This window comes from Caretta caretta, chromosome 7 (genome assembly GCF_965140235.1).
Source record: "Caretta caretta isolate rCarCar2 chromosome 7, rCarCar1.hap1, whole genome shotgun sequence".
Lineage (NCBI taxonomy): Eukaryota > Metazoa > Chordata > Testudines > Cheloniidae > Caretta > Caretta caretta.
The window spans coordinates 503,169-525,807 of NC_134212.1; the positions used below are offsets into that span (position 1 = coordinate 503,169).

At 45.4% G+C, this 22,639-nt stretch overlaps 1 protein-coding gene across 3 annotated transcripts in view; it reads left to right on the top strand.

Moving 5' to 3' along the window:
- Positions 1 to 22,639, top strand: part of SETD5 (SET domain containing 5) — a 163,788-nt gene that overhangs the window by 98,132 nt on the left and 43,017 nt on the right. For all 3 annotated transcript variants that reach the window (XR_007357844.2, XM_048859395.2, XM_048859394.2), the window contains exons 9-18: positions 810 to 958; positions 3,090 to 3,207; positions 3,663 to 3,772; positions 4,049 to 4,298; positions 4,514 to 4,597; positions 11,783 to 12,046; positions 12,691 to 13,011; positions 13,324 to 13,566; positions 17,377 to 17,506; positions 20,149 to 20,387. Coding sequence is in view for 2 of the 3 variants with exons in the window: in XM_048859395.2 (XP_048715352.2) it covers positions 810 to 958; positions 3,090 to 3,207; positions 3,663 to 3,772; positions 4,049 to 4,298; positions 4,514 to 4,597; positions 11,783 to 12,046; positions 12,691 to 13,011; positions 13,324 to 13,566; positions 17,377 to 17,506; positions 20,149 to 20,387 (1,908 nt within the window). In the remaining variant the exon portion in view is untranslated. The remainder of the gene's footprint in view (positions 1 to 809; positions 959 to 3,089; positions 3,208 to 3,662; positions 3,773 to 4,048; positions 4,299 to 4,513; positions 4,598 to 11,782; positions 12,047 to 12,690; positions 13,012 to 13,323; positions 13,567 to 17,376; positions 17,507 to 20,148; positions 20,388 to 22,639) is intronic.

A 22,639-nucleotide genomic window follows, 5' to 3' on the forward strand; every position in this document is an offset into this window, starting at 1 on the left:
AGCAGGAGAGTGAGTTTGTGTGTGTATGGGGGTGGGGGGGATGTGAGAAAACCTGGATCTATGCGGGAAATAGCCCGACTTGATTATGTAAAGAGTTGTCACTTTGGATGGGCTATCACCAGCAGGAGAGTGAATTTGTGTGGGGGGGTGGAGGGTGAGAAAACCTGGATTTGTGCTGGAAATGGCCCACCTGTTGATCACTTTAGATAAGCTATTACCAGCAGGACAGTGGGGTGGGAGGAGGTATTGTTTCATATTCTCTGTGTGTATATAAAGTCTGCTGCAGTTTCCACGGTATACATCTGATGAAGTGAGCTGTAGCTCACGAAAGCTCATGCTCAAATAAATTGGTTAGTCTCTAAGGTGCCACAAGTACTCCTTTTCTTTTTGCGAATACAGACTAACACGGCTGTTCCTCTGAAACCTATCTTAACTAGAGGGAAGGAATTTAAGGAGGTGGGGCATTCTCCTACTGCCAGTGATTGACAGGTCTGGTTCTGCCCCCAAGCTGCAATCAGGCTGAAGTACCAATTCTAATGGATCTGTTGATCTTATTACTCAAAGAAAGGACATTTTTGGTTAAGCACAGATGAATTTTCCTATTCCTATGAATAAACATTATTTCCAAGTTATTGCCTGTTGCCCAAATGTCTGTCTTGGAGTGAGTGGTGTCATGAGCTGGTCAGAATTCCCAGGTCCTGTTACTAGAAGCCAGTTTGTTCATATGTAAATCATAGGATAAAATCTACAGGGTTGTTGCCTGAGGTTCTGTTTTGAGTTCTCATATTTTGTTCTGGTTTCCATTGCAGTTGCAACTGGGAAGAGTGACTCGGGTTCAGAAGCACCGGAAGATCTTGAGGGCAGCAAGAGACTTGGCATTAGATACCCTTATAATTGAATATCGAGGAAAGGTTATGTTACGGCAGCAATTTGAGGTCAATGGGCATTTCTTCAAAAAGTAAGAGTGCTATTCAATGACCAGTGTGAGAGCACGGGGGCATGGAGTGATTGAGGACCGCTGTGGGGGAACCCCACGCTGCCAGAGACCCTGCCACAAGGGGTCATGCAATTGTGCCAGGCACAGAAAAGTAAAAAAGATATAAAACAGCCCAGATTAAGTTGAAGGAGATTCCCCCAACTGAGCCATTCTATTTAGGTGACACATCTGAGGAGCTGTCCCAGATTGAGGTGTCAGTAGAGGTGGTTTTGGAACAAACTGATACATTTAAACAGTAATAAGTCGGGACCAGATTGTATTCACCCAAGAGTTCTGATGGAACTCAAATGTGAAATTACAGAACTGCTAACTATGGTATGTAACTTATTGCTTAAATCAGCCTCTGTACCAGATAACTGGTGAATAGCTAATGTGACACCGATTTTTAATAAAGGCTCCAGATGCCATCCTGGCAGTTACAGGCCAGTCAGCCTAACTTCAGTACCAGACAGACTGGTTGCAAATATAGTAAAGAACAGAATTATCAGAGACACAGGTGAACACGATATGTTGGAGAAGAGTCAACCCAGATTTTGTAAAGGGAAATCGTGCCTCACCAATCTTATTAGAATTATTTGAGGTGTGAACAAATGTGGACATGAGTGATCCAGTGGATATAGTGCACTTGAATTTTCAGAAAGCCTTTGACAAAGTCCCTCACCAAAAGCTCTTAAGCAAAGTAAGGAGTCATGGGATGAGGGTCCTCTCATAAATCAGTAACTAGTTACGAGATAGGAAACAAAGGGTAGGAATTAATGATCAGTTTTCACAGTGGAGAGAGGTAAGTAGCGGGGTCCCCCAGTGATCTGTACTGGTACCAGTGTTGTTCAACCAGTTCATAAATGATCTGGAAAAAGGGGTAAGCAGTGAGGTGGCAAAAGTTTGCAGATGATACAAAATTACTCAAGATAGTTAGATCTAAGGCAGACTGTGAAGTGTTACAAAGTGATCTCAAAACTGGATGACTGGGTAACAAAATGGCAGATGAAATTCAATGTTGATAAATTCAAAGTAATGCACATTGGGAACATAATCCCAACTATACATACAAAATGATGGGGTCTGAATTAGCTGTTACCACTCGAGAGAGACCTTGGCATCATGATGGATAGTTCTCTGAAAACATCCAGTCAATGTGCAGCAGCAGTCAAAAAAGCTAACAACATTAGAAACCTTTAGGAAAGGAATAGGTAATAGCACAGAAAATATAATTCCACTATATAAATTCATGGTACGCCCACACCTTGAATACTTGTGCAGTTATGGTTGCCCCATATAAAAAAAAATATATTCGAATTAGGAGAATACAGATGGGGAGGCAAGAAATGAGTGGGGGATGGAGCAGCTTCCATATGAGGAGATTAAAGAGGCTTGGACTGTTCAGCTTGGGAAAGAGGAGACTAAGGGGGGATACGACAGAGGTCTATAAAATCATGAGTGGTGTGGAGAACGTGTATAAGGAAATGTCATTGACCCCCTCACATAGTGCACAAGCCAGTGATCACCCGAGTCCATTAATATGCAGCAAGTTTAAAACCAATATAAGGAAGTACTTCTGCACACAGTGCACAGTCATCTTGTGGCACTCGTTGCCAGGGGATGTTGTGAATGCCAAAAGTATAAAAAAAAAACTTTGATAAGTTCATGGAGGATAGATTCATCAATGCCAGTTAGCCAAGATGATCAGGAACCAAAGCCCATGGTCTGGGTGTCCCATAACTACTGACTGCCAGAAGTTGGAACTGGACAACAGTGGATAGATCACTCGATAAATTGCCCTGTTCTGCTCACTCCCTCTGAAGCATCTGGCACTGGCCTCTGCCAGAAGACAGGATACTGGGCTAGATGAACCATTGGTCTTACTCAATATGGCCATTCTTATATTCTTATGTGTTTTTCCATTTATGGAATAAAAATCTCCTCTCTTTTTGGGTAGATCTGTTGTATTATGAGTTAGGAGCTGCATGAACTCCCTGAGTGAAAGAAGCAAAGGAAGAGCTGCTTCCCATCTTCCTGTTCAGTAAGGAGTGGCTGTTATACTGGTGGTGGGAATTGAGTCTGGGGGGATTACAAGAGTTTGTTACTTCCCTAGGCCATACCCCTTTGTGCTGTTCTACTCTAACTTCAACGGTGTTGAGATGTGTGTGGATGCCCGCACCTTTGGCAACGACGCCAGGTTCATCAGGCGTTCCTGTACACCGAATGCAGAGGTAAACTTCCTGCTCCCCCGTCAGTGGAAACACAGGCCAGCAGTGCACAGGTGTTAGTGTAGCCCCTTTCATGAGCATTCAAGCCCTGAATAAAATGAAGTGGCCACAAGTAATGTCAGTGAAGGGAAGAGAGAGAGTTTGATAATCCATCAGAGGGCTGTACAGATTTTTCCCATTTGGCTGCCTGTAGGCTGAAGATGGAGGAACAGGGAGGGAAGAGGTTGGGGAGCACAAGGCCTTTCTCCCGAAGGCCTAAGAGAGCTAGAGAAGGGAAGACTCGTAGGTTTCCTCTGGTCAGGGCACAGGAGTGGTCCAGGATAGGACAAAGTAATGGATGGGGAAGGGCAGCAAAGCAGGCTTTTTTCTAAGGATAGTTGAGAGGGTAATTTTAGCGTGCCATGCAGGAACTCCCATCTCTCTTGGGGTGTCAGTTTCTGTCTGTTTTGTTTGTGAAGGTCCGTCATGTGATTGCTGATGGGATGATCCACCTGTGTATCTATGCACTCACCACCATTGCCAAGGACACAGAGGTCACCATTGCCTTTGACTATGAGTACAGCATCTGGTGAGTCCCTCATCTCACCAGCCTGCGCTGGTCTCCTGGCACAGACCTCCTCCTCCAGCCCCTTCCTCTTTTCTTACATTTTGCTCCATCATCTGCTGAATTGTATTTTCATGTATTCTATTCTGCCCAGTTCTACTGGCCTCTTCTCTGATAGAGGCTGGAAGGTAGCAGGCTCTCCTTGCTTTGGCACCTGGTGAGATCTATAGTAGCAGATGCATTTAATGTCTCTGTAGGAGGGCTGAGGAGTGACACAGATATGTTTGTGTTTTGGACCAGCAACTATAAAGTGGACTGTGCATGTCACAAGGGGAACAGGAATTGCCCTGTACAGAAACGGAACCCAAATGCTGCAGAACACCTACCTCCACCTGTTCTAGGCACACTGATGATTGGGGCAGAAACTAGGCGTCGGAAAGCCCGTAGGAAGGAACTAGAATTGGAACAGCAGGGCATTGCATCAGATGAGAACAGCAACCAGCAGGCAGAGGAGGTTCCAGAGGGACCTGCTGCAGCCAGTGACAATGAGGTAAAATTTGACACTTTATAATGTCAGGTGTCTGATCATTCACTGTGGAGGACTTTGGTCCTACAGGGTGCTGGTATCTCCAGAACTGCCACAGCTCTTTCTTAAGCCTCACCCTAGTGAGATAGCAAAACTAACCCTAGTAATTTTTCAGTTGCTCCATATTTTCATTTTGCAATGGTGACTCCTCTGAGTCCTGGCTTCTCTCTGCTCTTCAGGCTGCAGATAAAGAAGAGAAGCAAGAGGAGGGGGAAAGAGAGGAGGCTGTGGATGAGCAGGGAGCCCTGGCTCACAGCAGACGGGTGAGTACCTCTTCTACTCTGGTCTGTAGTTTTGTTTTTCGTGGCAGGTGTATAGGATGGAGCAGGTCACGCAGGGCCAATTGGTTGTTTCTCTTGTTTAGTGACATGATTCCAAATGTTCATAAACCACTGACTTGTCAGGAAGGGTGAACCAGGCAGATTTCACATCCCACGATGTCTGTACACTCCAATAAGTTAGAGATGGAGAAAATCTAGTAACTACCATTTGCTTTGTGGGACTGTCTCACAGCCTACAATATCCAATTGGTAAGAATGTTTTTTCTTTCTTGGTTTCATTCAGTTAGTCCTAGCTCCTTTCTTGGTCACTAAATAATTTCTCCTTACTCCCTGGTGTCCAAACACTTCAAAGTAAATATTGTTAGGTTACTATCATGTCCCTATGCCTCCTCCTTCCCTCCCTCCTTTGTAGCCTAGCCAAGCTTATATATACTTAGCTGTTTTAATCTTTCATCACACCTATACATCAATCCCTCCAGGTCCCTGATCATTTTGCTTTTTTCTGAATTCCCTCCAACTTTTTTGCAAGGTTGCTAGCTAATGCCCTAGGAGGCATGTCTTCCCTGTATCTTTTATTAGTGATCCTTGTTTTGCACACACACGGTTGTAAAAGTCCTCCTTAGTCCACTTAGATTTTTGGCAACACACAGTCCTTTTGCTCTTTTTCTTCCCTTTTCCTTGCAACCCTAGCTACTATGGTTTTCTGGTGTGGTTACTTGCTGTTTATCCTCAGATCTTTGAGGAGACCCTTAAACTAACACTACAATCCTTGGTTTTTTCCCAAGGATTTATAGTCTATTGTGCCTTCTTTATAGCATCTGGGTTGGTTTTCTGGGTGGTAGTTTTCTGTATAACTAAGAACTAGGTTTTTTTAATGTATGTACTTCAAGAGGATGTTTATCCTGAGATGTGTCCTTGACATTAATTGAAAGTGCAATGAAAATAACAGCAGTACATACTCCATCCACCAACCAGCACATATATCACAGTTCAAAATCACCCACTTTTCGTGTTCCCCCGAAATGCTTTAGCCCTCTCTGAAATGCCTGCTTCCACAGATTGGGTTTGTTTCCAGTGGTATCCTGCATGGATCAGTTCTGATCCCTACTCTTAGTAACATTTTTATCAGTGACTTGGAAGAAAACATAAAATCATCATTGGTCAAGTTTTCAAATGACACAAGAGTTGGGATAGTGGTAAATAATGAAGAGGATAGATCACTGGCTCAGGGCGATCTGGGTCACTTTGTCAACGGAGTGCACGCAAGCACTGTGTGTTGTAATCAGCTAAATGTAAATGCATACGTCTAGAAATAAAGAATATAGGTCATATTCACAGGATCAAAACTAAGGTTGAGTTTCCTAGGGGATTCAAGCAGATGATGGAGAAAAGGCAAGACGAGGCTGAAGGGAAATGTCAAGACTCGCAGGTGCAAGAACTGTTAGGGTAGACTGCTGGGTGAGGAAAATGGCCAGCAGAAACGTGACTACAAGAACCAGCAGAGGAAAAGACCAGCTAGTGAGGGAGAAATAGAGCTCAGGAATATGTTTGCTGAGTTGGAAAATGAAAAAGAGATGCATCAGGCGTAACAGAAGGTGGGAGGGCAAGGAAAAAGAGAAGAGCGGCTATTCCTGTAAGAAGAGGGAAAGAGTCAATGGAGATAGCCAGAGTTTGGAGCCCCAGGAGGATACAGGATGACTCACGGAAGATTACAAAAGAGAACAATAGGCAAGAGAACTTGCAGTCAGAAAAAACAGGAGGAAGGCTGGAGAATCACACCACCACCAGGAAGAGGCAGGTCTATGTGATTGGTGACTCCCGACTAAGAAGAACAGACAGGCCTGTCATCAGAGCTGATCCGGAAAACAGAGGGGTGTGCGGTCTGCCGGGAGCTCAGATACGGGATATGGAACTGAGGCTGAAGAGGATCCTAATGGGATCAAGAAAGAATCCACTGATTGTCCTTCACATGGGAACAAACAATACTGCTAGAACATATCAAAGGAGATTTTGCCAGGCTGGGGAAGACACTTACTTAAAGAAATGGAGGCTCAGGTGACCTTCAGTGGGATTCTGCCTCTCTCTAGAGGAGGAGAACCAAGGCAAGACAAGATTATGATGATCAACAGATGGCTCAGGCAGTGGTACTATAGTAAGGGCTTTGGGATGTTCGTCCAGTGGGAGGCATTCATGGACAGAAGACTTCAGTGGATGGACTCTCCCTGAGTAGGGAGGGAAATGGACTTTTGAGGTGGCGGTTGGCCCAACTAATTAAAAGAGTTTTAAACAAGGAGCTCCAGGGAGACAATTGGGAGATGCTCAAGTAATCTCCGCGCCTGATTCTAATATTGACCAGGAGGAAGAGAGAGAGAGAATATACAGCAGTGGAGAAAGGAAACAATGGCGAGTAAGAGAATGGACATTAAGAGGAAAGATAGTGCCAATGAAGCTAACAGTCAGGTAGGCGATACTGGCAGTAGAATGACTACCCAATCAGATGAGGAATGTGGGCAAAGCCAAGCAGAAACTACTAAATTGTCTGTATATCAGTGCGAGGAGCCTGGGTAACAAAATGGAGGAACTAGAACCACTGGTGCAGGAAGCAAAACCAGATACTATAGGAATAACAAGAAGAGTGGTGGAATAGGAGTCATGACTGGAGTACAGGGATTGAAGGGTATGTGCTGTTCAGGAAAGACAGAAATAAAGGTAAAGGTGATGGAGTAACTCTGTATATTAATGATGAGGTAGATTGTAAAGAAATTAGAAGTGATGTAAAGGATAACATTTAGTCTGTTTGGGTCAAAATCACTTCGAGGAAGAAAGGTTCTCCTTGGATAGTGCTTGGAGTCTGCTACAGACCCCTAGGATCCAATCTGAGACCTCTTTAATGTTTTTAATGAAATAATACTACTGGGAATTGTGTGATTATGGGAGACTTTAACTTCCCAGATAGAGATTGAAGAATAAGTGCTACTAATAATAGTAGGGCCTAGATTTTCCTGGATGTGATGACTGGTAGATTTCTTCACTAAATAGTCGCTGAACCTAAAAGAGATGATGCCATTTTAGATTTGGTGTGGTGGGTAGTGAGGACCTCATAGAAGGTTGTAGGGGACAAACTTGTTCAAGTGATCATGAGCTAATTCAGTTTAAACTAAATGGAAGGATAAGCAAAAATAGATCTGCAAGTGGGGTCCCTGATTTCAAAAGGGCAAACTTTAAAAAAAAAAAATTAAGGGAATTAGTTAGGAAAATGGACTGGACTGAAGAACTCCAGGATCTGAATGTGGGAGAGACTTGGGATTACTTTGTCAATGTTGCAGAAACCATCTGAAGCCTGCATCCCAAGCAAGGGGAAAAAATTCATAGGGAAGGGTTGCAGACCAATCTGGATGAACAAGCATCTCAACAGGTAATTAAGAAAAAGCAGAAAGCCTATAAGGAAAGAAAGATAGGATGGATCAGCAAGGAAAGCTACCTCTTGGAAGTCAGAAAATGTAGACAAAAAGTGAGAGTTGCCAAAAGCCAGGCAGAACTGGACCTTGCAAAGGAGATTAAAACCAATAGTGAAAAGTTTATATAGCCATATAAATAAAAAGAAAACAAGGAAAGAAGAAGTGGAATCGCTAAGCACTGAGGATGGGGTGGAGTTTAAAGATAATCTAGGCATGGCCCAACACTTAAATATGTTGCCTCCATTTTTAATAAGGCTAATGAGGATTTTGGGAATAGTGGCAGCATGGCTAATGAAAATGAGGATATGGAAGTAGAAATTACCACATCTGAGGTGGAAGTCAAACTCAAACAGCTTAATGGGACTAAATCAGGGGGCCCAGATAATCTCCATTGAAGAACATTAAAGGAACTGGCATATGAAATTGCAAGCCCAATAGCAAGGATTTTTAATGAATCTGTAATCTTGGGGTCATACCCTATGACTGGAGAATTGTTAATATGGTACCTGTTCAGAAAGGAAAAAACGTGATCCAGGAAACTACAGGCCTGTTGTTTTGACCTCAATTGTATTCAAGGTCTGGGAATAAATTTTGAAGGAAACAGTTGTTAAGGACATAGAGGTGAATGATAATTGGGATAAAATACAACATGGTTTTACAAAAGATAGATCATGCCAGACCAACCTGATCTCCTTCTGTGAGAAAATAACTGATATTTTTAGACAAAGAAAATGCAGTAGATTTCATCTACCTCGATTTCAGTAAGGCATTTGGTACAGTTTCACATGGGGAATTATTAAATCGGAGAAGATGGGGATTAATATGAGAATTGAAAGATGAATAAGGAACTGGTTAAAGGGGAGACTACAACAGGTCATACTGAAAGGTGAACTGTCAGGCTGGAGGGAGGTTACTAGTGGAGTTCCTCAGAGATCCGTCTTGGGACCTATCGTACGTAATGTTTTTATTAATAGTCTTGGCACAAAAAGTGGGAGTGTGCTAATAAAATTTGAGGATGACACAGAGTTGGGAGATATTGCCAATACAGAGGAGGACCATAGAAGATCTGGATGACCTTGAAAAGTGGAGTAATAGAAAAGGGATGAAATTTAATAGTGCAAGGTCCTGCATCTAGGGACTAATAACAAGAATTTGTTGCTATAAGCTGAGGACTTATCAGTTGGAAGCAACAGAAGAGGAGAAAGACACGGGTACATTGGTTGATCACAGAATGACTATGAGCTATCAGTGCGATGTGGCCGCAAAAAAGACTATTGCAGTCCTAGGATGCATCAGACGAGGTATTTCCAGTAGAGAAAGAAAAGTGTTAGAACTATTATTAAAGGCACTGGTGAGACCTTGCCTGGAATACTGGGTGCAGTTCTGGTTTCTCATGTTTAAGAAAGATGAATTCAAACAGGAACAGGTGCAGAGAAGGGCTAATGCCAGTGTGGAGAGGAGTTACTTAAATTAAGCACCAATGTGAACACCGGAACAAATGGGACTGGCCATCAACAAGTTTAGGCTTGAAATTAGACAAAGGTTTCTAACCATCAGAGGAGTGACATTCTAGAACAGCCTTCCAAGGGGAGCAGTGGGGGCAAAAAACCTAACTGGCTTCAAGACTGAGCTTGATAAGTTTATGGAGGGGATGGTTTGATGAGACTGCCTACAATGGCATGTAGCTGATCTGCGACTGCTAGCAACAGATATCTCCAATGGCCAGTGATGGGACACTAGATGTGGAGCGCCCTGAGTTACTACAGATAATTCTTTCCTAGGTGTCTGGCTGCTGGGTCTTGCCCACATGCTCAGGGTAGAACTGATTGCTATATTTGGGGTCAGGAAGGAATTTTCTCCCAGTTCAGACTGGCAGAGACCCTGGGGGGTTCCCCTTCCTCTGCAGCACAGGTAACTTGCAGGTTTAAACTAGTGTCTCTGTAACTTGAAGTCTTTAAATCATGATTTGAGGACTTCAGTAACTCAGCCAGAGGTTAGGGGTCTGTCACAGGAGTGGGTGGGTGAGTTTACGTGGCCTGTAATGTGCAGGAGATCAAACTAGATGATCATGATGGTCCCCTCTGACCTTAAAGTCTATGAGTCTACGATTTGGGATTCTCTCCTGAGAAGCAGTGATTCTGAAAAAGATTTGGATGTGATGGTGGATAGTCAGCTGAACATGAGCTCCCAGTGAGAAGCTGTGGCCGAAAGAGCTAATGTGATCCTGGGATCCATAACCAGGGGAATCTCAAGTAGGAGTCGAGAGGTTATTTTACCTCTGTATTAGGCACTGGTGCGACTGCTGCTGGAATCCTGGATGTTGATAAATTGGAGAGAGTTCAGAGGAGAGCCATGAGAATGATTGATAAGCTCGAAAGCTTGTCTCTGTCACCTACAGAAGTTGGTCCAATAAAAGGTATTACCTCACCCAGCTTGTCTCTGTGAAGGATTAGAAAACATTCTTTATAGTGATAGACTAAGGGAACTTAATCTATTTAGCTAAACAAAGAGAAGGTTAAAGAGTGACTTATTGTCTGTAAGGATCCACATGGGGAACAAATATATGTTGGTGGTTTTTTCACTCTAGCAGAGACTGGCGTAACACAATCCAATGGCTGGACATTGAAGTTAGACAAAGTCAAATTTCCAAAAAGGTGTAAATTTTTAATTGTGCGAGTACTTAACCATTGAAATAATTTTACCAAGGGTTCTGATGGATTCTCCATCACTGATTTTTTAAAATCAAAATTGGATGTTTTTCTAAAAGATCTGTTGTAGGAATTATTTTGGGGAAGTTCTCTGCCCTGTGTTATGCATGAGGTCAGACTAGATCAGTGGTGGACAACCTGTGGGCCGCATGTGGCCCATCAGGGTAATCTGATTGCTGGCCACAAGACATTTTGCTGACATTGCCCTTCCACAGGCACAGTCCCCCGTAGTTTCCAGTAGCGGCGGTTCGCCATTCCTAGCCAATGGGAGTTGCGGAAAGCGGCAGGCCGCAGGGACATGCTGGCCGCCGCTTCCTGCAGCTCCCATTGGCCAAGAATGGCAAACCACGGCCACTGGGAGCTGCAGACAGTCAATGTCAGCAAAATGTCTTGCGGCCCACAATCAAATTACCCTGATGGGCCGCAGGTTGTCCACCACTGGACTAGATGATCACGGTCCTTCTGGCCTTGGTCTATGCATCAGTGAACAGATGGGCATTACAGCACGCCCAGAAAATGAAAAGATTCAGGGTATGTCGAACCAAGCAGGGTGGGAAGCAGCGAATTCAAAAGTTGAAGGCCCTTCATGAAGGATGCCCCATCAGCAACTCTCATATGCTAAGGTTGCTGCACTCGAATGCCCCACTGATACCAACTGAGGCAATAGTAAAACATCTGACTTCTGTTCATGTTGGAGATACATGCTAGGTTGTTTGGGTTACATAAAAGGTCTCCTCCTCTCCAAACAAGTCTGCCAGTTCTAATGCCAGGAGGCTGGTCCCTTACTTGTTTAAGTTGAGACAGTCTCCTTTCATTATGAGGCATTCCAGTTCTCTGTGAATCATTAATCCCCTCCCAGCCCTCTTCTACACCATCACCTTTGTGGACCATATGCTGTCCAGCCCCCCCCTGCCCACTGTACTTCTGATCTTTTTCCTACCCCTTACTGTCCTCTTGCTTGCCTGGTATTGCTGACCTGGACATATTCTTGTGTATGCTAGTCCCGAGAGGAGAGGAAGGTAGAAGCCATCATGCACATGTTTGAAAACTTGGAAAAGAGAAAGAGAAGACGAGAGCAGCCATCAGATCGGAGCAGCACAGATGCTGAATTCATCATTAACCCTGAGGCTTCTGAGTTGGAGGAGGTGAAAATGGAGACTCCTGAAACTGAAGACAGCAGTTCAGCTTTAAGTGGGGCTGCTCCAAGCACTCCTAACAGCATCAGCAATGTTGGGGTGAACACACGGAGGTCCACACAGACAGCAGTAAGTTGGAGGTAGGGCTGTTGCATAGCTTACACCAAGGCAAGTTCAACACAGCCCCTGTGGTGCCTTGCAAGGGTTAATATCTAATGGCCAAGGGTCTGGATCTTTTTGTGCACTGATATGCTCTCCAGCTGGCTGCTTACACTGGAGCCATGGAGAAAGGTATTTGCACCGTTTCAGTTAACAAGTCCATGCTGGATCTGAATTCCCATTGCCAAATGTCTCATGGTGGTGGGGCAGGTCATTGTCTGGGACTGAATCAGTGTTATCAGTGCTCAGGAATGGCAACAGTTACTTTCAAACAGGGGGTGAGTCTCATGCTGCTGCTTTCTGATATGTGTCTTGTTGAAGCTGAGACCACTCCTGAGTGTGCCAGTCGGTCCCTTTTCCAAACTCCAGAGTGGAGATGCAAAGGGGAGAAAAAGCAATAAACTGAGGCACAAACATGTCCAGCCCTTCAAGAGGATTCACAAAGCCATTCCCAGCCCTACCCTCTCAGAGCCTGGCGTTAATGGGGTGTAGTCTAACAAAGCTAGCTAGATAGTGCCAGAAAATAACTCATTCCTAATTCCCACGTGCAGAATAAAGGAGAAGAGGGGAGAACCTTAGAAATTCTCAGACTGATGATGTGGTTTGCATTGTAGGATGCAATTCCAGAAAAGACCATCACTAAATCAGCTCAAGCCAAACCCTCCAGGCCCCGACCCAAAAGCCGTTTTTCTCGATATCGGACCAGTTCAGCACAAAGATTGAGACGGCAGAAGCAGGCCATTTCCCAGCAGACCGAGCTCTCCCAGGCTGTCCCAGAGGAGGGAAGCAGTTTCAGCTCAGTAACTGCCGCAGATGTCAGCAGCGTAGAGGGTCCAGGAGAAAGTAAGCAATTGATGGGGTCTGACCCAGCTGTGGTGCTGGCTGCAGGATCCCAGTCTAACCGAGCCACAGTAAAGTACCCCAAAACTAAAAAGGTAAGTGATGTGAGAGTCTTCATCAAACATGGGGAGAGGGTGGGCTCTGCCAGGCCCGTATGGAGTCTCTGGAAGACTTGCAGTGAATCTGGTGCACAGTGTTAATATAGTTCTCCTCCAGTGTGTTTCCTTCAGGACACTGTTGCTGTCTGTGATGAGATACATCAGGTGCCTCCCCCTGTGCGTTTCCTGCAGAACATAACTGAGCTCTTGGTGTGGTGGTGTCTTGGGCAGTACACTCTTACATGCTCTGTTTTATTGCTTTCATTCTTCGCCTGTTCCTGCTGTATTCGTAATTGCTCTCTTCTTCAGTATCTAGTTACAGAATGGCTGAATGACAAGGCAGAAAAGCAGGAATGCCCCATCGAGTGTCCTTTACGTATTACTACAGACCCCACTGTTTTGGCAACAACCCTCAACATGTTGCCAGGTCTTATCCACTCCCCACTGATTTGTACCACACCCAAACACTACATCCGCTTTGGCTCGCCTTTCATCCCTGAGAGACGTCGAAGGCCTCTTCAGCTGGATGGGATATACAGCTCCTGTAAAAAGGTATGTCTGCTCATTTCTGTTAAGGCTTCAATACCCACGTTATATTAACATCAGCGCACTCTTGTAAAGGCTTTTCATGTCAAGCTTGTCGCTATGCAGTCACAATGAGTTAGCTCTGTCCAGCATATTTCTGCATACTCTAGAGTAGTGTTTCTCAACAACTGGTCTGTGGCAGCTTCTTTTCCAGTCCCTGAGATTTCCCTGACACAATTGAGAAAGGCAGCAATCCAGTCCCTGGAATCAAAAAGGGTGAGAAACACTGCTGTAGAGTAAGAGGTCAGTGGAGCTGAGGGTGAGGACATGGTGTGTTAATGCATGTTCTCAGACTCCTTGTGGACCGTTCTCAGAGCTCACAGAAAAGTGAAATGGTAACAAGAAGGAGATTGGAGTCTGGGTCTGAATGTGCCAAAGTGCCCCTTGGAGTGGGTGTGCCAGGGCTGTACAGGAAGCACAGAAAGAAACCACTCTTCTCGTGTCTACATGCGTTGAGGAATTGCTCAGGGAGAAGTTCAAGGGTTAGAGAGCCTGGTGTGTTCAGCCCCTGAGCAGAACTCTCCTGTCCCCTCTGAGATCCAGTGCTCTAGAGCCTGGGCTCTCCTGTGCCTAGCAAGCAGCACCAGAGCAAAGGGAGAGGAATGGGCTCATACTCTTGCTGAGTTGGACTCAGAAGCAGCCAGCCTTGGGTGAGATCCAGGCAGGGAGCCTGGTTCGGCTCCCTACCTCCTTTCTTGAGTGAGGGGCCAGCCTAGCTGAAAGGCTGAGATCATCCTCTGAAACTCAGTCCTGCCTCTCCCAATGTGGTGATGGGGTGGTGATGACTTAGCAGCTCCAGGGGCAGCCACATGATGTGGGATTTTTCGTCTTCCAATGTTGCTGCAGTTCCTAACCTGATAGAGAGGTCAGTATTCTGTATGATGGATTCCACTGTTTTAATGAGACTGTAAGAACTGGATTTGCTCACAAGGTGTTCCTGACTCCACTACATGGATTATTAGCTGGTTGGACAGGATTGCAAGAGTGAATCCCTGCATTTCTTATGAGCTGGTCCTAGTCAGTGTAAGGAGTAATACAGTTAACCTTGAGGCCTCTCCTGTTTACGGTTCTACGGAGAGTGGTTCTGTCACTTTTGATTATGTATGTCGGGGTAGCCAAACCATGGCTCGCGAGCTGCATGTGGCTTTTACAGTTAAAGTGCAGCTCGCAGAGCCCCCTTGTGTGTCCCGTTTTTTCCCCCCTTTCCCCATTCTCCACCCACCAGACTGGAGGGGGGAGCTCGGAACCTCTACCTTGCAGTGGAGATGGGGCTTCAGCCCGAGCTTGGGGCTTCAGCAGAAGCAGGGCTGAAGCCCTGGCAGGCACTTCCCGTGGGGCTGAAGCCCAGAGCCCCAGCAGGTGTGCCCCGGCTCTCGAACTTCTGAAGATTGTTGTGTGCGGCTCGGAAGGTCAGTAAGTTTGGCCACCCCTGATATATGTGAACCTATAACACTGTCATCCAACCATATCTGCAGTGTCCTGCTGCTTGGCTGAAATTTAGAATGAATCCAGGCAGATAAAATGAAGATACTGTGTTGTAAGCAGTGGTCTGGAGGAGTTTGTTATGATATTTGTTTGTAGTAGTGTTGTAGCCATGTTGGGGTTCCGGGATATGGGAGAGACGTGGTACGTGAAGTAGTACCTTGTATTGGACCAACTTATGTTGGTGGAAGGGACAAGCTTTTGAGCTTCACAGAGCTCTTACTCAGGACTGTAGAAGGTAACGAGAATGTCCAAGCTAAATACAAGGTGGGGCAGATTACTAAGCATAAAGGGTTCACACATGCTGTAGGAGACCACTTAAAATGAAGTGGGCAATTAAGGTTAGCAGGCAGTGAGGTGTGTTACAAATTGTTCTAATGAGCCATAAAAACAGGTTTCTAAGTTTTATGATTTTTATGTCATTTTTGTTCCCAGATTGAATGTAGAATGGTAAATTCTTTTAGGGATCAGATGGGGCATTGTTACCTCTGAAATGTTTTGTAGCTGAGCTCTTCTCTGTCTAGATTCTGGCCTCACCATGCTGAGTCAAGCCTTTGTGGGCTCTGTGTCTTGTTACTGTACTGCAGTTTATTTAGTTTATTTATTGAAAACTATGTATAGGCTTTAGCTTTTACAGAAGGTGGTAGCATAACTGCTCAAGGGCCTTCTTGCATCAGAGATGCACTTCATGTGAGCTGCTATAGCTGCTGATTGTCCAGCAAGCATGATTCAAGGCTTTTTAAATTGTTTAAAGTGAGCATGGAATGTGTAAGTTTCACCATTTGGATTGTTGAAGGAAAGATGCCCCTGTAGCTTGCTGATCTGGGAGTCTGCTAAATCTGGGTTCTTTTTCTAGTTTTTCCAGACTTGGTGAGTGACCTTGGTCAGGTCCTGCTCTGTACCTCAGTTTACCCATCTGTAAAATAGGATTACCTCCATCAAGGGGGTGATATGAGGCATAGGTTGGTAAAGTGCTGTGAGATCTTCAAAGGGGCTGTATAAACAAACATCAAATTCAATGCTAATGTGATAAAAACAGGCCACTGCACTTCATTGTCTGTTTCTGAAATCATTGGTGTTATCTTTAATTACAAAAAAGAAAAGGAGGACTTGTGGCACCTTAGAGACTAACCAATTTATTTGAGCATGAGCTTTCGTGAGCTACAGTATGCATCCGATGAAGTGAGCTGTCGTTCACGAAAGCTTATGCTCAAATAAATTGGTTGGTCTCTAAGATGCCACAAGTCCTCCTTTTCTTTTTGCGAATACAGACGAACATGGCTGCTACTCTGAAACCTATCTTTAATTAGGGTGTTTCTCTCCCTTTCTTCTCGGGTTTAGTTTCACTGTCACTTTACTGTCATACCAATGTGGTCCTTAGCACTTTTTGGCTTCTCTCCCCAGCTTCTTACATTACTTCAAATAACTGGAATCAGTTGGAAGAGATCTTGTGCTGTCAAAGGTCACTTGCTGCAGAATTTAGTGTTCCCATACAGCTGCATTGCAGCAGGTGGGGGAGCCAGTAAATTTGGCAGGTGAGGTGATGTAGATTGGCTCTTCTCCACGTATCCATGGGGAATCATCTCTTATTCTATGCTCTCCCCTGCTATGATTTTTCATATCTTTTCCCCCACCACTGTTCTGTCTCCTGAGGAGGGTCCACTTTGATTTTTCTCCTCCTGGCTAGCCCCTCTTAAATTGTAGCTCCCACACTATCAGGTTTGCATGTTCATTGCTGCTCTTTGACAGCAAACACACTCCTGGGAGAATTACACTTGAGTCAACTTGTCACTTCCTTGCCCTATGTGGTAGGGTAGAAACTCTCCTTGGTTCTGATGTGTCTTCCAGAGCAAGTGGAGTGAGGATCAGAGTGCTTCCCAGCCTGTGCATGAAGCTGGGCTTTGTGCAGAAGGCATATTCTCTGGGCAAGTTCTGAATAGCCATACTTTCCTAGATTGCTTTAAAAACCTCTGCTTAGAGTTCCCTAGCTTTCTAATCTCTGAGTTTGGGAAGTCTGTGTTCTAATGAGGTTGTACCCTTAGATTATTGATACAGATTTATTACCCTTAGCACCTGTCTCATCTAGAGCACCAATTCAGAACCATTCATAGTAGTCTTTGGGCCCAGCTTTAACAATTCTGTCATACCAATTTTTTTGGCTGGGAGCATGTGACGCAGAGCTCTACAGGCGTTTGCCCTGCTGTACAAATGTTTAGGAGTTCTTGAGTATACCCTGCACAAGTACATTTAAAGCACAGGGGGACTGCACGCTGACGTAGTCTAGTTCTGTTGCAGCGTTGGATGAAACAAGCCCTGGAAGAAGGGATGACTCAGACCTCATCTACTCCACAAGAGAACAGAACCCAATGTCTATACCAAAGTAACCAGAGCAGCAGTTCTTCTAGCATCTGCAAGGACAATGCAGGTATGTATCCAGAACCCTCAAGTGCGGTGCCTGGTGTATGCATTTATAGAAGGCTGTGGGCCATTAAGGGGTACTGACACACGGGATGAGACACAGGCTTCGCAAACATGCATAGTTGCATGTTGGTACAAGTTTGTGGCAGGTGGAGATGTAGTTTTACCACCCATCCCAATTTCCATAGGCTCATCCTAGCTTGAGGCATCCTGACTCCTTTGCTGTGACAGTGTGGTGATACTGCATCTCACGGCACTCTTACCAGAGTTGTATGATACAGAGTTTGTTCTGCAGGACAAAGGTAAACCGCGTCATGCCTTAGAGTGTGACAGCTGGCTATTTAAATGTATGCTGAGAGAATTAACAAGGGTCACCAGGTAAATAGGTAATAGGCACAGGCTTAAAAAACAGCTACTCAAAAACATTGGCTTTTAATCTGTGAGAAAAGCAGTAGCCGAGTTGTGAAATAGTTAATTTGCATCTGTCTTTACAGAGGAAGAGGGTGGAGATCTGCCCAAGTCAGGGATCAGTTTTCCAAGGACGACAGACGAGGAGCTAGACAGTGTACAGATAACAACAGAATTGGTTATTAAAAGGTTAGATGCACTTAAAGTGAACAAAACACTAGGTCTGGGTACTATGCATCGCTGAGCAAAACCTGAAGAAAGTGAACAAAGAAATTAGAGAATTTCTAAAACACTTTTAAAAATAGAGAGAATTTAGGATAGGTTCCTGAGGTCTGGAAAGGGGCAAACAGCATCACTTTACAAAGGTCATGACACGAAGAAACCAAGAGCTTCTTGTTTCTAGAATTTCCCTGTTCGATGTTAAACTCTTGCATAAAGGACCTGGCAGTTAGTTCCTAGGAAGCCCAGTTGGCAGATGGCTTTGCCAAGGTGGATTCAGGCAGCAAACCGTGTGTGTGTAACAGCAGGGGACCGGGGAGGGTCTCACTGCCAAGAAAGGGGGAAATCAGGGATTAGCAGAGAGTTGGTCTAAACAACAGACAGGATTCTACATCCTACACAAATGGCTCATGACAAAGCGCAGGAGTAGGAGGAGAAACAGGGGAACTGGCTAGAAAAGTGTGGGAGCATGAAACAAAGGGGACTCTTAGGAGACTCACCCAGCTCCAGAATGGCTGAGTGGAGATTTCAGGGTGGTTCTAGGATCTCTACTCATAATGGAACTGCATTGGATGTGAGGGGATTGAAAACAAGCTCTCTGGGTTCACTAACCTTGGGGCACTGCAAATAATGATGCAGGGAGATTCTAAAGGGATGCCAGGGTTTCGAGGACTGGACAGCAGTGGGGAAATGCAGGTCAATGGAGACCAGTGTAAAATCATGACCTGGGGAAAAAGGACTCAGTCTAGGGAATATGAGCTAACTGGACCAACCACAGAGCACCCAGGTCTTGAGAAGCTCCCAAGATGATTGTGAGGAAGCGGCAAACCTAGCAGCTTGGCAAAAAGGCAAATGAAATACTAGTCATAAAGGCAGAATCCCAGACTGGGTGCTACTGTAAGTCCCTGTCTGTGAGCACTGGGTACCACCTAACAAGAGGGAGATTACTGCCCTATGGAGATCCTGGGTCTGAAGAAAGGATGAGTCAAATTTCTTCTGCTTGGAACAGAGGAGACTTGCCTCACCGGGGGCCTTTAGAGCTGGGAAAGAGGTCAAAATTCATTCAGAAACACTAGGGGCCAAGACCAAGTAGTGAGGAAGCTAGGGGTAAACAGGTCAGGAAAAGCATCTGGGAAAAAATGATGGGGAAGGCAGCTGCAGCATGGAGGGGTTCCAGAGGGGTCCAGGTAAACTAAAGCTCCGTAGTAGGAGGGAGCATGGCTGAGGGTGAGGAGGCATTTTGGGCTAGGCACACTGATGTGGAAGGGGGATAATGGTATTGAGGCAACTGGAACCCTACCCTTGCACCCTTCACAGAGGAGCTGGGGGCACTGTGTGATAACACTACATGGTAGTGATCTGGAAATGTCACATTGTTTTTTTCTCTCTAGTGTACAGCTCAGATTTCCTGCCTTGGTAAATTGTTTTCTGTATCTCAAAATAGGTTGTGCTCTTCACAGAAAACCAGGCAGAGGCTAGCCATTGCCCCAGAGAGCTTATAAGTAATTGAAAAGTGCGATACCATGCACTTAGGAGGGTAGGGCTGAGGCAAGGGTTCCTCTTTGTGGGAATGATCATTTCCGGGGATTATGTTTATGCAAACTCTAGAGACATTGTGGAGCTCAGCCGGTGAGAATTGTGCTGTGCTGTGGTTTATCCATAGCAGTCATAGAGTGAATTTGTCTTGTTTTTGTCACCTCTTTGTGCCAGGAAATGTAATCTCTCTCTCCTTCTGTTTCAGTCCTGTCCTGACACCGCTCCCCGCACTTGACCATGTTGTTCCCCACGTGTCATTTATTATAACTGAGTTGTTTTGTTACCTTTGTTACGTGTCTCCACATTCCTGTGGGATGAGAAGGATTTTCATTGGTATTGGGAGCTCCTCGTATTTTAGGGGCCTTTAATGGGATGCAGTTACGGCTGAGCATTCATGGGGCTCTGGCTGGGAGGGGAACTGTTCATGGTTTGGCATTAATAATGGTGCATTATGATTCTCAGTTCAGTTGTGTTCATGTTTCACAGACTTGCTGAGCCCCCTGAAGAAGTGGAAATCTCGCTACCTGATGGAACAGAATGTTACCAAGTTACTGAGGCCACTGTCTCCCATCACGCCTCCACCTCCTGGCTCAATGAGCCCGCAACTCACCACACCCTGCTCATCTCTGCCAGGAGAGGAGGAAAGTCGCAATGGTTATGGCATGATGTTCTCACCAATTCCTTCTCTGGCTGCTAGTCGCTGCAATACTCCACTACAGTTTGAGGTAAATTAGGATAGAGGTCTGGGGGCTCCAAAAGGGGAGAGACTAGAAGAGGTGCATTGGGGGCAGTCTGCTTTCAAACACATGGCTAGGTTCCTGAGCAAGACCCCAAGTGTCCCACACAGGGGCAGCTATTACCTCTCTCCTCTGTGGCACCCTTGGCTGTAGCAACTCTCTCGCTCCCCAAAGCCATCAGTGACGTGGTAACTCCTGCTCCCTCTGTTACATGTCATACTTCACTGCAGTGCAGCAGCCCGCTTGCTCTCCAGGGGTACCAGTCAGCGTAGCCTCCATTCCCTTTCCTGCTGCACACAACACACGCTCACTTTCGCTTGCACCCTCCCCCTGCTGCAGCACAGCAATCCCCTTGCCTACTGGGACAGCACATTCCCCCATGCCCTTTCTCTCACAGTGCAGCAAACCCCAAGCGTGTCAGACATACCACAACCCCTGTTCCCTTTCTCTTACGCAGCAGTCCCCAAAGGCTTGGGGGACAGACATTTCAGATCCCAGAACTGCGAGGGCTCACAGCTCCCACCACCCAGTGTTTAATGTCCCAGGTGTACTGATTCTTATTGTGCTCCCATTATATGCGTTTGCCTTTGATTTTGTGTTTTGGAAGCATTTAAAGAGCGTGGTGGGTGTTTTTCTCTGCTCAGCGCTATCTGAGGGGGAGTTGCCAGTGCCTCTCCAGTCTGGAGCTTCCTCCTCCCTCTTGCCATGTTCCATCTTGGTGGCGACGATTGGCAGGAGGTGCCAGGTGGTTTGCAGTTCTCTTTTTATTTTCCATTATTGCTCATTCTCATTGGAAAGTGGAAGTCTCGAAACCTGCTGCTGCCATTACACTACCATTCAGACCCAGGTGGGAACAGTCTAGTGAACAACAGCATGGCCACTGGCTTGAGAGAATCCTGCAGAGATTCCTCCTCTGCTCTGCAGTAGTGCAGAGTCCTTTGCCGATGGGGTCTGTTAGCTTGGTGCTTTCACTTTTACTTTGAGAGTTCTTTGCTGAAAGCTGTTGTAGAGGGATACTTGTCAAGGCTAGTGGAGAAGATTGTTTAGTATTGAGGAGTAGGAGGGAAGGACTGATTCAGGTATAGAGCTTGAGCTGGCCATTATCCTCGGGCTCTGCACTGGTACAAGTTGAATGTTAGAGGGTCAGTAGCATAGTGGACCTCAATAGCCTAGCTACAAACCTCAGTCCCATGTAAAATAGCATTAGTTGCTCCTGCTGCTGAGTATGACAGAGAAGAAACTTAGAGCCTACTGGGCATCTACCTCCTACTTGCCCTTGCTGCCTCTATTTTCCTCTAGGGAACAACCCTAACAACTTGGTAGACCACAGGCTTCTGTGTTCAAGCTTTATATTTCACTAAATGCAGCTCATTGATAACATTTCCATTTTAGTGTCTTGTTGGTTTCATTTAGTTACCATCAGTTCTAACTCAAGAGAATGCATGTCATCGTGTATATAGATTGTACACTTCAGTCCTATGACCATGGCCCTGGGAGAAGAAAATGGGGGGGCAGGATCTTTTATCTGGTTACCAATAGGACAGGCTCCTCGATTAGAGCGGTGAAAGTGATCAGACACTGGGTTGGTGGGGAATTTGGTGTCTCTTTAAGACTTGATGTTAACCAAGTGCTTCTGAATGCCACTTTTGAGATGCTCCATCCTGAATTAATCTGCTGCATCTGCTCTTCTGGGGAGCTTGTCCCACACACTCCTGAAACCTCTAGCGGGTCAGGCCTTACGGACCAGAGCTTTAGAGCTAATTCGAAACCAAATGAGGTTGGGACCTCAATTTGGATTTGCTTGGGCCCATCAACATTTGTAGCAGAGACTTGGAGCTTAGTATCCTTCATCTGCTTTATCCCTATGGAGTCTGCCCATCAAAAGTCTCCACAGTTGAGAAGGTTCTGAAAGTCCTTATCGCTTTAGGTTTTTGTAAGTACTCCTGTCCAGCAGGATCCACCCAACCACAGCCCCGTCACTGGTAGTACCCTACCTCTGGAAGAGCTTCCCTCTTTCTGACTCTCTGATGGGGATGCTCTGTAACACCAAGTGAGGGTGGAGAGGCTTGCACATACCACTGCATGTGGATGGATTGCTCTCCCTTGCACTGTATCCAGCTGTGACCCCTGTAGCTCCCTCAGTCAGTTTATACCTATTCCTTTGATGGTACCTAAGAGGAAACTCATAGTAAATTGAAGGAGCCATTTTATTTTCCCCTTATTTAATGTCTAATACTAAC